This window comes from Elephantulus edwardii, unplaced genomic scaffold, assembly GCF_000299155.1.
Source record: "Elephantulus edwardii isolate Elephantulus edwardi_28Jun2011 unplaced genomic scaffold, EleEdw1.0 scaffold00059, whole genome shotgun sequence".
NCBI classification, from domain to species: Eukaryota; Metazoa; Chordata; class Mammalia; order Macroscelidea; family Macroscelididae; genus Elephantulus; species Elephantulus edwardii.
The window spans coordinates 9,115,746-9,128,044 of record NW_006399809.1 but is presented as its reverse complement, the minus strand read 5'-3'; the positions used below and the strand labels follow the sequence as shown (position 1 = coordinate 9,128,044).

The following is a 12,299-nucleotide window of genomic DNA, read 5'->3' as shown; positions in this document are numbered from 1 at the left end:
GTTTCACCACCTTTGCCTCTAAACAACACTTTGGCTGCATTCCCCTCTCCCAAAAATCTATTTGTTTTTCTGGCAGTCTATGGGATATTTAGCGTCCTTCTCCAACACCATAACTCAAAGGCATCAATTCTTCTTTTGTCATCCTTATTCATCGTCCAACTTTCAGAATCATAGGAAGCAAATGAAAAGACTATTGCTTGGATCAGGTGCACTTTTGTTTTCAAACTGACATCCTTACACTTAGAGAGGTTCTTGCCAGCAGATTTTACCAGTGCAACATAACATATCTTTTGATTTTTGGACTGCTGCTACCATGGATGTTGATTGTGAATCTAAATAAAATGAAGTCATTGACAGTCTTTTCTCCATCTATCATGATGTTGCCTATTGGTCCAGTGATGAGGATATCTGCTTTCTTGAGGTTGAGCTATAATCCATATTGAAGTCTATAGTCTTTGATCTTCTGTAGTAAGTTCTTCAAGTTTTCTTTACTTTCAGCAAGTGAAGCTATGTCACCTGCATAATACAAGTTGTTAATGAAGATTTCTTCAATCCTGAAGCTACATTCTTCATACATTCCAGGTTCTTGAATTATTTGCTTAGCACACAGACTTAATAGGTATGGAGAAAGGTAGAACCCTGATGCATGCCTTTGCTGATTTTGCTGGCTAGAGTGTTAAAATGAAATGTTTACTCTGGAGTTATTATGTTTTTAAAATAAGTAGTTCCTTTTGGCAAGTTGAACAGAAAGCTGAGGCACCAAAAAACAGTGGCTCAGAAAGAGATGTGACTAAAATGAATTAAATTTCAGGTTCAAGCTTACTTCTACCATAGTTCAAAGTGTTATTAATTCAGTTCAGAATTGCATTTAGAGTTTATAGACAGTTTTGTTTTTTCCCTAAATATAATGGCAAAAGTATTTTCTTAAAATAAGTAATTTATTCATTTCAGATACAAAATTTATCTTATTAAATAAAATATAAAAATGCTTTTGTAGTTAATTCCTGCCAAATATTTTTACATCGATTACTGCAAATATCAAACTAGTGTGAGAGGGTGTCAGGATTCTGGTATCCATTGTTTTTTTAAATATTCTGGCACAGAGATCCTAAGTAACAGTATCAGGATTAGAACCTCTGACCAATGGAAGTTACTATTGCATCGATTCATGTAATTTGTACTAGACAATAATATGTGTCATGTATGCCAGTGAATATTCACTTTGTAGATACAATTTATCTCTAAAATAAGTAAAAAGTACTTAACAAGACACTCATTTACAGCTAAATAACTATGGTTTTATACTGTGATTGTACATTGGGGTTGCCTAGGGGATTTTATAAAATACTGCATCCTAAGGCTCACTCTCCTAAGTTGCTAATGTAATTGATCTAGGGTACATTTTATCCCTGGGATAGGAGGGTTTCTAAAGCTCCCCAGCTGAATCTAATGGTTATCCAAAACTCGGAAATACTGCTACACATAAACATATATTTCAATGCTTACCTGCTTGCTAGATTTTTTTTAAAAAAAACTAGAGCAGTTCCAATACACAAGCTTAATTGGATTCCTGAACCTGAAATATCCAAATCACTTGTGTCTTCTTTCTTACCCTGTTCAAAAATGGAGTCTCAATGAAATGATTATAGACCACTTGCATGCTGAGACATCCAGCTGCAGTTCAGCTCATCTGTAATGCCCATAAAAATGAATAATGCATGCTCTAAAATATAGGTAATAAAAAGCAAACATAGACTACAAGCTCAATGGCCTGAATCAATGGATTATTCTGCCAAGAATTATACCGAGGAACTGAAAAAAAAATACTTTTCAAAGCATAAATATTTTAATTGCTCCCTAATTCTACTTCTCGTATACAAATAAAAAAACCTCCCAAACATCTCATCTGCTGTTTCACAAGAAGTACAGATTGCAGAGTGGCATCAATGGTGCTGATATTAGCCACCATCACGGAGCTGGCTCTGACCCAACAGATGGAAACAACGCAGATCCTCTGCCAGCTTTGTACTGCTGGAGTCCTCTGTTGAAGCTGTTCTGTGGTGACTTCAAGCCTGAGGAGCCCACCTTCCAGCACTGTATCAGGCCACATGGTCTTAGGAACCAGGGGCTTTTCATTAGCTAAGTTATGTAAACAACAGCTGTGAACTACAAGATATAATGAAGCCAATGCATTCAGTGGATCTGCAAGTGAATGATGTTACAATCTACTCCTGCAAAGATGACAGCCCAGAAAACCCAGACTGGGCAGTTCTATTGTGTCATGTGCCATCACTAGGCATAAAAATCAATTCAACAGCATCTAACAAACCAACAACAATTATTAGAAGTAGATTACCAGGTGACCTTGCTTGTCTGGAAGCTCTGTTGAAACCTGTCTACCATGTATGATACCGTTGGGTTTGAAATATCAATGGCATATTTTCCACCGTTATCAAAACTGAACCTAACCCACTGCCATTAAGTTGATTCCGACTTACCCTCCAGAGTGTCTGAGGCTGTAAATCCTTGGGGAGAAACTGTCCATCTGTCTCCTCCAGAGTAACCAAATGGATTTGAATAGCTAACCTTTGTGTCAGCAGTCCAACACATCACCCACTATTCTACCAGGACTACAGTATCATGAAAGTCATTACAATATAAAAAACTGGAAGATGAACAATAGAACACTAGAAAGGTACAAACTGGGGTCCTAAGTAAGGTAAGTAGTAGAAGCCTTTCTTTATACTTAATCTGTTGGACAAATCGAAACTTCAAATTGAAGGACATTGTCCAGTGAGGACATACAGAAGGCAGAGTCCTTCTTAACTCAGCTAAGAAGCTAGCACCTCACGCTGTGAAATTCGTAATTAGATTTGCCTTCCACGCTTCCACTCAAACAAGAAAACAGCTGAGATGGTGTTTAAAACGTGCAACGACTGGCCAGAAGGAAATATCTCTCATCCTTGAAGACATTTCTCAATTTAAATTTGGACAATTTTAGAGAACAAGAAAAACATTCACTCTACCAGTAACACTGAATCTCTATTTGCTCCTAAATTCAATCTCCTCACCTAGCAAGCTAATAACAAGAAGAAAAGCAGACAGATTTAAACTTCATCTTTTCTATCTTCTCTCATTTATTATCAGGGAGAACAGAACAGCTGTTGAAAGCCAGGCAGCAGGAAGAAAAAAAAAATTAAAAATCCACACAATAGAAAATCAGTCTTCAAACTGAAAGAAAGGCTTGGTCAGAGAGTCCTTCATTTTCCAAGATTGGATGGGGCAGGACAGGGTCCAGGAAGAAAAGAGATACAATGATAACTGTATTTGAGAAGAAAAGAGATAACAATGATAACTGTATTCGAACAGCACTATTAGTACTTTTTTGACTGATGTTATGTCTATCAATTGGAAGTAACTGAAAAAGTTAATTTATCCATGCTCATTTATTTTAACTGAAAAAGACACCTACACATCACATCGCCATTGTGGTAGGCAGAGTAATGCTTCCTCTTGCACCACACCAAATACATACATACACGTACTTAAATACATATATTTCCATCTTTCTCCTATAGAGCAGTGAAGTGACTAGCAATGGTTTAAGCACTTCAGAGATTGTGAGAACAGCACACGGTAGAACAAAGTTCGTATGTGTTGTCCATAGGGTTGCTATGAGTCATAGCGACCTTGCTGGCACCTATCAAAAACAAACATATAGATGTTGAAATCTCTGAAACCTGTGAATATATTTCCTCATACGCAAAAAAGGAACTTATGTTGCAGATGCAATTAAGATTGCTAATCAGATGATCTTAAAATAAAGGTTAATCTAAATGATACAATATTGTTCTTGTTGTTGTTAAGTGCCATTGAGCTGAATACAGCTCGTAGCGAGTACCTCCAAGGAGCACTCTGGCTGCACCTTCTTCAAGACACATCTGTTTGTTCTCCTTGCAGTCCATGAGATATTCAGCCCCCCTTCTCCAACCCCACAGCTCAAAGGTTTCAATTCTTCTTCTGTCATCCTTAGTCACTGTCCAACTCTCAGATGCATAAGTGACTGAAAAGACCATGGCCTGAATCAGGCATACTTTTGTCCTCAAACTGACATTACTGCTCCTCAATCATCTGGAGAGGTCCCTGACTACAGACTTTCCCATGCAATAAGTCTCTATATCTGGGACCAAGTGTACTGATTGTGGATCCAAGTAAGATGAAGCCCTAAGATGAACTTGTACATTAGGTGGGCCCAACAAGGGTCCTTAAAATGTGGAAAATAAAATAAAATGTGTCAGGAGGACTTCAGATGGTTGAGATATAATATGAGAGGAGCTGAATTTGTAGTTACTGGCTTTGAAGATAGAAAAAGATGTTCAGGGACCATGGTAAATGGGTGGGCTCCAAGAATTTGAAAAGCAATGAGATGGATTCTCCTCCTCTAGAGCTTCACAAAGGAGCATAGCCCTAAAAGTTTTGGACTTTCAGACTATGCAACTGTAAGATGATACATTTGTATTGTTTAAGTCCTTAGATTGTAATAATTGGTTACAGCAGTAATGTTATGTTCAGTGCTTATCCAGTCTACAAACCTCAGATCAAAGTGCTGTCCTATTATGCACCATCCTCAGGATGTCTGCCATGTTCAAGCCCATTGTTTCAGTCACTCTGCCAGTTCATCTCATTGAGGATCTTCCTCTTCTTCACTGACTCCCTAATTTTCTTAGCATGGCGTCTTTGTCCAGGGACTGGCCTCTCTTGACAACATGCTCAAAATATGTGAAATGAAATTCTATCATTCTTGTCTCCAAGGAGAACCCTGGTTGTACTTCCTCTAAGACAGATTTGTCTGTTCTCTTGAAAGTGTACTAACTTCTTGCCAGCACCACAATTCAAAAGCATCAATATTTCTTTCGTCTTCCTTATTCCTTGTCCAACTTCTGCATGCATACGACGTCACTGAAAATAACCTGGCTTGGGTCAGGCACACCTTCACCTTAGACTGGCATTCTCAGCAAAAATAGAAAACGAATTTATACATGATAAAGTAGATATAACTGATAACCACTTCTGGAATGAAAGTAAAAAATACATCTTACTAATATAAGAACTCACTGGAAAGATATTTAATGTTCCCAGTTAAAAGTTCTTGTTATTACTATCCTTTACCTTCCTGTGATTAACAGCTTTCCATCAATAGGCCTGTGTGTGTGGGTGTGTGGCCTGTCACAGTTATGGGGTGCGGTCTATGCCAACAGGGCAGCACAAGGGTCACCCTAGGAATTCAAGTATGGTCTGCAGTCACAGCAAGAAGAGAGCATTAGTAGGACTGTAAGAAATGATACCTGAAACTGATTCTTAATTCTTGCTAGAGAGAGTTTTGGCAGTAGATAGTGTAATAATGATAAAAATACCTAAGAGATAGTCCAGGGGGCTTGCTGTCACCTGAGAGTATCACACCCTGGGAAAAAAAGAATGTTACCACCTCCAAGCAGAGCACATCACCTGAATCACATCAGTCAGAGGGCTGTGCTCACTTCTGCCAACTGGTTGCCTCCTGTTTCCTTTGCTACAGACGTACCTTTGGGTGTTAATGCAGTTACCGTAACTTCCAGATGATTTAAGTGTCTGAGTGTTCATCGCTGTCAAACTGTTCTCTACTGGGCTGTGAGAATATCACTCCATACAGCACAGCAACAAGAAAATCTGTATTACTGTCATTTATAAGAATACAAATTTTCTAGTGAATGAAATCTTCTCAGAACACAGATTAAGATCTGAGGCCAGAACACGTGACAACCAGTGAAGTCACCTCCTCCTGTGTCCCCTGACACACAAGCTGAGGGGTGGCCATAAAGAGTTAGACAGCCCCAGGGGCAAAGTGCCCTCAGTCATTCCAGAAGTTTTAACTTTCTGATTTTCTTTTTTCTTTATCACAAGGGCTTCTCTACTCCTTCTTCTTTTCTCCATATATGATGTGTACCTGAATTATAAAAATATCTCCTAATTAACTGAAGCACACTTAGGAGGCCACAGTTAAAATCACAAGAGAATGATCTGCTTCTCTCTTAGTCTGTAATCAAGCCTCCGTGGGCAGAGCTGCTCTGTCACTGGCAGGCTGGCCTGCAGCTTCCAGAGGTGAGCGCTCCATCGAGGAAGAGTTGCTGGAGCCAAACCCAGTGAACTAAAGGCTGCTGTAAATCATTATCAAGTGGATTCTGAATCACACTGGCCTCATATGCTCTAGAGAGAACTGTTCTATAGGGTTTCAAGGCCTTTGGCAAATGGATTTCTAGGGCTATTTGCTGACTCATTCTGCATATTGGGTGGTTTAGAACCACCAATCTTTTATCTGGGAGTCAAGAACGTAACCCTCTCTGCCATACAGAGATGGCCAGAAATGCAGTGTAGTGCAGACTATATGGGAGATAGAATAACATCAGCTACTGTCACTGTTCGAGTCGTTTTTGAATAATCTTCAGTAGAATCTTGCTTGCATGTGAAATCAATGATATTGTTCTGTAGTTTCCACACTCAGTTGGGTTGCCCTTCTTTGGAATGGGAACAAATACAGACCTCTTCCAGTCAGTTGGCCAAGTGGTTGTTCTCCAGATTTCTTGGCACAACTTGGTGAGCATATCCACGGCAGCATCTGTTAGCTGAAATATGTCAATTGGTATACCATCTATTCCGGGGGCCTTATTTTTTGCTATTTCCTTCAAAGCAGCTTGAACTTCTGCCTTCATCACCATAGGCTCTGGCTCAAATGCTATTTCATTAAATTCTTCTGTATCCGCCAATTCCTTTCGATACAATGACTCAGTATATTCCTTCCATCTTCTTTTGATACCTCCTGGATCATTTAACATTCTGCCTAAAGCATCCTTGATTGTAGCAACTCGAGGTTTGAATTTGTTCTTCAGTTCCTTGAGCTTAAGAAATGCTGAACGAGTTTGGCCCTTTTGATTTTCCGACTCTAGCTCCTCGCACATTTCATTGTAATATTTTGCTTTGTCATTCCAAGGCTGCCTTTTGGAATCTTCTGTTCAGCTCTTTAGTTTCTTGGATTCTTCCTTGTGCTTTGGCTTCTCTACATTCCAGTGCAATCTTCAGAGTTTCTTCTGACATCCATTTTGGTCTTTTCTTCCTCTTCTGCCTTTGTAATGACCGCCTGCACTGTTCCTGGATGATACATTTAACATCCTCCCACAGCTCATCTGGAGGGTTAAACCAGGCTGCTCCTTGGAGGCAAGGATTCTGGGGCTTCGTCTGACATACTTTGGACATGTTGTAAGGAGAGACAGGTCTTTAGAGAGGGACATCATGCTGGGTAGAGGAGAGGGACAGCGCAGGAGGGGAAGACCCTCTATGAGGTGGATTGATTCAGTGACTGGGGTAATCGGGATGGGTGTGCCAGAGGCAATGAGATTGGCACAGGATAGAGCACGGTTTAGGGCTGTTGTACATAGGGTCGCTATGAGTCACAAACGACTCGACGGCACATAACAACAACAACAATGTCACTGTAGGTAAAGATAGACCCTGACTGAGGTTTGCATAAGACTCACATTTCTGTCTCCGGGTTTTCCTTCTTTTCAATTAGGTTAAGATCAAGAGTCCATAAGACAGAACAGAGTAGGAATGAAGGATGAGTTGTAAACTCAGAGAAAGGGTGGTAAGAAGGCATATACCAGAATTTCTAGCACAAATTCAGGTTTTATTTACATGATGTATCAAGCACAAGCTTTTGGTGCCCTAGGATGACTGAGAACAATCTTTTAGACCTTACCCTGTCGTTTGTTAAAGGCAGGATGTAGGCATGGTTATATCACTTAGTACCAGCTGAACGGGCCCTGAGCTATAATGTGGTAGAAAATGACAGGGATTAAAGCCTGAAATGTAACTGTCCTAGGGCAGAGCCTGTGGGTTGCGATGTTCCTGTGCATAGATGAGGAGGCACTGCATGGAGCAGGACTGAGCAGCAGTTCATCCCAATGTGTGATGGATTCCCCTGAATCCAGGCTGACTCAGTGACAGTTACCCACAATCAACAGTTATCCCATGTCCTTCCTGTTAACAAGTAGCATTTCTCTCTGGATACACCACTGCTCCAATAATAAAAGTTGTGCACAAGCCCAGGTATGTATGGTGCCATTGCTTTCCATTGGCTGATCTTCTGCTCTCTATCCAATATTCACACACAGTAACACAAAACAATAAAGGACCCCTCAGGTAGAGACTGTAATGGTTATTTTAAACCACTTATAAATGTGCCTATTTGAAGTCATGTTAAGTGATGTTTCAATTTCATAAAAATTATTTTGACACAGATTATTTCAGCACAGCCACAGTCCACAAAGAACCCAGATCACCTAGACACAGCAACCTCCGAATCTCATTCTTCTCTTACAAGTCACTGGGACAAAGGCCTCATGGGGCTTTCTCTGACCTCCATAGCAAGAACAAAGCATCCTAAATTAATGTCGTTTTGCTTTTGGTTTTTTTAAAGTTTCACCCAGACAAAGTTTCTCTGGAAAGGATCTCTGCTGATGGACACAGCATCAAAAACCAAAGAAGGAAAATCGCTGCTAGAATCGCTCCCACGGCGATGGGAGTATCATCAACACACACCGTCGGCTCTCTACAAACATGTCTTTCTTTATCCACTATCAATAAACTATAAAGACCCCAGGTTTACACACACACAACACCCCTTCAGGGTCACTCCATGGCCCTGAGAACAGCATACACTAGATAACAAGCCCTTGTCGCCACCTCACCTTGTTGAAGTCTTCCGAGGTTGCTCTCATCTCCTTCCAGGTCTTGTTCAGAAGCTGGATGCAGATGCAGAAAAATTCCTCGAAGGATCTGTCGTGTGTGAAGAACATCGGGTGGAAGTCGTTGCAGGTCTCACTAGCTGGAGGGAAGAGAAGGCGGGAAAGAGGTTTTAGAACAGATACAGCCTAAGGGAGGTTCTCCAAAGAGATTATGATATTCATCTTGGCACAAGTGAGAGCGGATAAAAGACATTTGTTTACGGTGATGTAAGGAAAGGCTCTTTATAATTTAGAATTTTAAACTTAGATGGCCAAACCTAACCCTTACAAACAAATTTTAGCTGAAGATAGTCAGCTCGTAATTTCCCCCTAAGACATGACCTTTATGCTTCTGTCTCATAATTCCTGGAAGTGGATACAAGTCCTGTATCTCCTTTCAACAGTGTAAAAACTCTTCCAACAGTCAGTCCTCTAGATTATAGCTTCTCTGTCACCCTTCCTCAACAGAATAACTAGGAGAGCATAGGTTTGCTCCAAAACATATTTACTCCAACTCTGAAAGAAGTATCTTCGATTATTTCTCCAGGGGGCTCTTTGCCTTATATGAGCTGGAAACATGTTAGACCATTAATCATCTCACAGTTTGCTTTCCATTCTTAGAAACAGAAGACTGTCTGGTGGCCTAGTGGCTAGAAGCTGCACTGCAATCCCAGAAGCCCATGGTTCGAATCCACCAGATGCTCTGCCGGGTAAGGAGGGACAATCTCCTCCTGTACCAGTCAGATCTGATTTGACAGTACACAGACACACAAAAGTAATAATAAAATAAAAATAAATAAAATAAATAGAGGACTGGAGGTGAAATCAACCTCAAATGGCTTTGGAGACTGCAAGTGTCCATTCCTGACAAGACCATGACGTCTTGTAGAACTTCTTTGAGTCAGATCCAGTGCTCGGCTCTGAGTGCTGTCATCTCTCTCCTCCTTCCCTGACCCATGTCCACTCTTCCTTAGTCCCAGCTAACCCACACTTATATTTCCACAGTTCTTTTAGATTTATATGGCTTGGCACTTGTTATTTTCAAGCTTTACTCAGAGCTGTTATTATTCAGGCTTTATGGATATGAAATTATAGAACTCCAGGAAGCAGGCCGTGCAACCATCCAAAACTGGTGCTCTAAGTTTTTTTAAAAATCGGCTTTTAAACAACTATATAAACTGTTACATACAAACAAAGTATTACTATGTATTTTGAAAGCAGGAGTGCATGCACTTCCTAAATAACATGCCTCTGGAAACTCCATGAACTTTGATAAATGTCTATAGTTGTAGAGGGGCTTTAGGCCTTTTGTTCAAAGGGTCACTATGAGTCGTGCTCAACTTGAAGGCAATCAACAACAACATTACTATTTATATAAGAACTCTCTGGGGGAAAAAATCAGTTCGTTTCCAAGAAAAGTATGATTTTATATATGAACAAACTATGAGATGAGGGAGAGAAAGGGCAAAGGAAAGGGCTCCTTTAGTTTTGGGTTGAGTCCTCATGGCTACCATGTGGATCGCCATCTATTCTACTTATGGAAAATTCTCTGGTGAAATCCTTCAGAAGACCCCAGATCATTACGAAAGAGCCATAAGCAAATGGAAATCCATCACTTCTACCATCCACTTTGATGAGTACAGTGAAATTCAGACTGCTGCATAATTTAACCCATCACAGAAGTATATGTTTATATAGCTTACCCTAGTGAACAAAGTGATATGATTTCATGATACATGAATGCCACTTCTTTTGGATAATGCAAGGGCTCAACTTACCAACAATGATATGAAAAGGGTGCAGGACTTGAGAGAGAAGATTAAAGTCCAGCCCACACCAATTACGAACAAGCCACTTCCTTTTTTTTTTTTTATCAGCTTTGACATTCTCAACTGAAGAATGGAAAAGGTATATCCTTTGTATTCTCCATAGTTTCAGAGATCATAGAATGATAGGATTCATGGGAAAGGACTTTGAAAAAGATGAAAACACATATACAGACAGAGGTCCTGGTGATGATAGCAACTGTTTGATATTAAATGATGTTACCAGCTTACTGTTTCCCAGAACACTCGCTGTTCTTTCACTTTCCCTCAATCCCGAACCAAGCCTGTTCACATATCACATGCTAGAGAAGGTAGCACATAAGTCACTTCACTTCCCAGTCTTTTCCCAGTCAAAAGATGGCAATTATGAAGTTCTGACCAAAGATACAAACCTATTTTAAGTAGTTGGACAATCAATACAGGTGGACTGTGTGGTCTGTCACTCCTTGGAAAGGAGCTGTCAGGTGCACTTTCATAAGAATGGAAGTAAATGAAATTTTCAAGTCACCAAAAGCACTTTAAACATTATTGCCACCCAACAACACATTATTAATCACATTATCACAGTATCATTTTCTGGTCTATGTGATCATATAGATATGTCAGAGTCTTAATGAAAGCCCTGGGACTGACAACGGCCTAGAGTTGAAAGCTGCAAATTTCCCTGTTGCTTGTTTGATGGGAAGTGGTGGTGAGGAAGGAACAGCACTGATAACAGGAAATCTCTGTTGGGTTATATCATTGTCCTGCATAAGTTTACCAGGTTGTACCAAGACATTAGGAGGACAACTATCTGGCCAACTGACTGAAAGAGATCCATATTTAATCCTATTTAAAAAATAAAGTTGCCTGACGGAGTGTGGAAATTACTGAACAATATCAATGATAGCACATGCAAGAAAAATCCACAAGAGAACCAGAAAGTGTCCTGGAATTCACATTCTCAACAATGTTACCCATAATTTATAATGATCTACCCATAAAAGGTATTTATGAAGTAAAAGCATCCACTTGGAACAGCTTTATTAATGTAGCTGATTATTACTGGTAGTTGCTGTTAAGTCCCCTTGGATCCATGATAAATGTATGCTATAAGAGAACTTTGCTAAGTCCTGTGTCTTCTGCATGGTCATTGGTGCATTCAAGCCTGCTGTGATTGATGTAGTCTAGCACCTTCCAACCTAATGAACTCATCCTCCAGGTTTCAAACAGTGAAAAGCATTCTGTGTAGCCCATAAGGTTTTCAATCACCAGTTAATGTTTGGAAGTCGATCTTTCTTCCTAGGCTGCCTTAACTTGGAAGTTCTGCTGAAACCTGTCTATCATGGGTGACCCTGTGGGTATTCAAAATAAGAGTGACATAGCTACCAGCAACCAGCAAGAAACAAGCCACCTCAGTATGACAAACAGATTTAGGGTATATCTGGGGGTTTAGATTCCTCTCTTTCCCCTCCCTACTGCTCATAGTTTGGGGAGAGTTGTGTTGAAATCAGCAGTAATCCACTCCTCTTCTGGTGCATACTCCTGCTCATGGCTACAGGTCAAGCTGAACTCACCATTTAACTCTTAAGTACCAAAACACTATTATCAATGCATCTTGGTTGCATGTTCGATCAATCTCCGATTGTAAAAGTTGGTAAAAATCTTCTATCTCCTC

General features: G+C 40.1%; 1 protein-coding gene across 4 annotated transcripts in view; it reads right to left on the bottom strand.

The window, feature by feature from the left end:
• The window catches only part of ELMO1 (engulfment and cell motility 1), a 683,616-nt gene that overhangs the window by 260,322 nt on the left and 410,995 nt on the right, over nucleotides 1-12,299 (bottom strand). For all 4 annotated transcript variants that reach the window (XM_006887590.1, XM_006887592.1, XM_006887591.1 and 1 more), the window contains one exon: nucleotides 8,781-8,917. In XM_006887590.1, coding sequence (XP_006887652.1) covers nucleotides 8,781-8,917 — 137 coding nt within the window. The remainder of the gene's footprint in view (nucleotides 1-8,780; nucleotides 8,918-12,299) is intronic.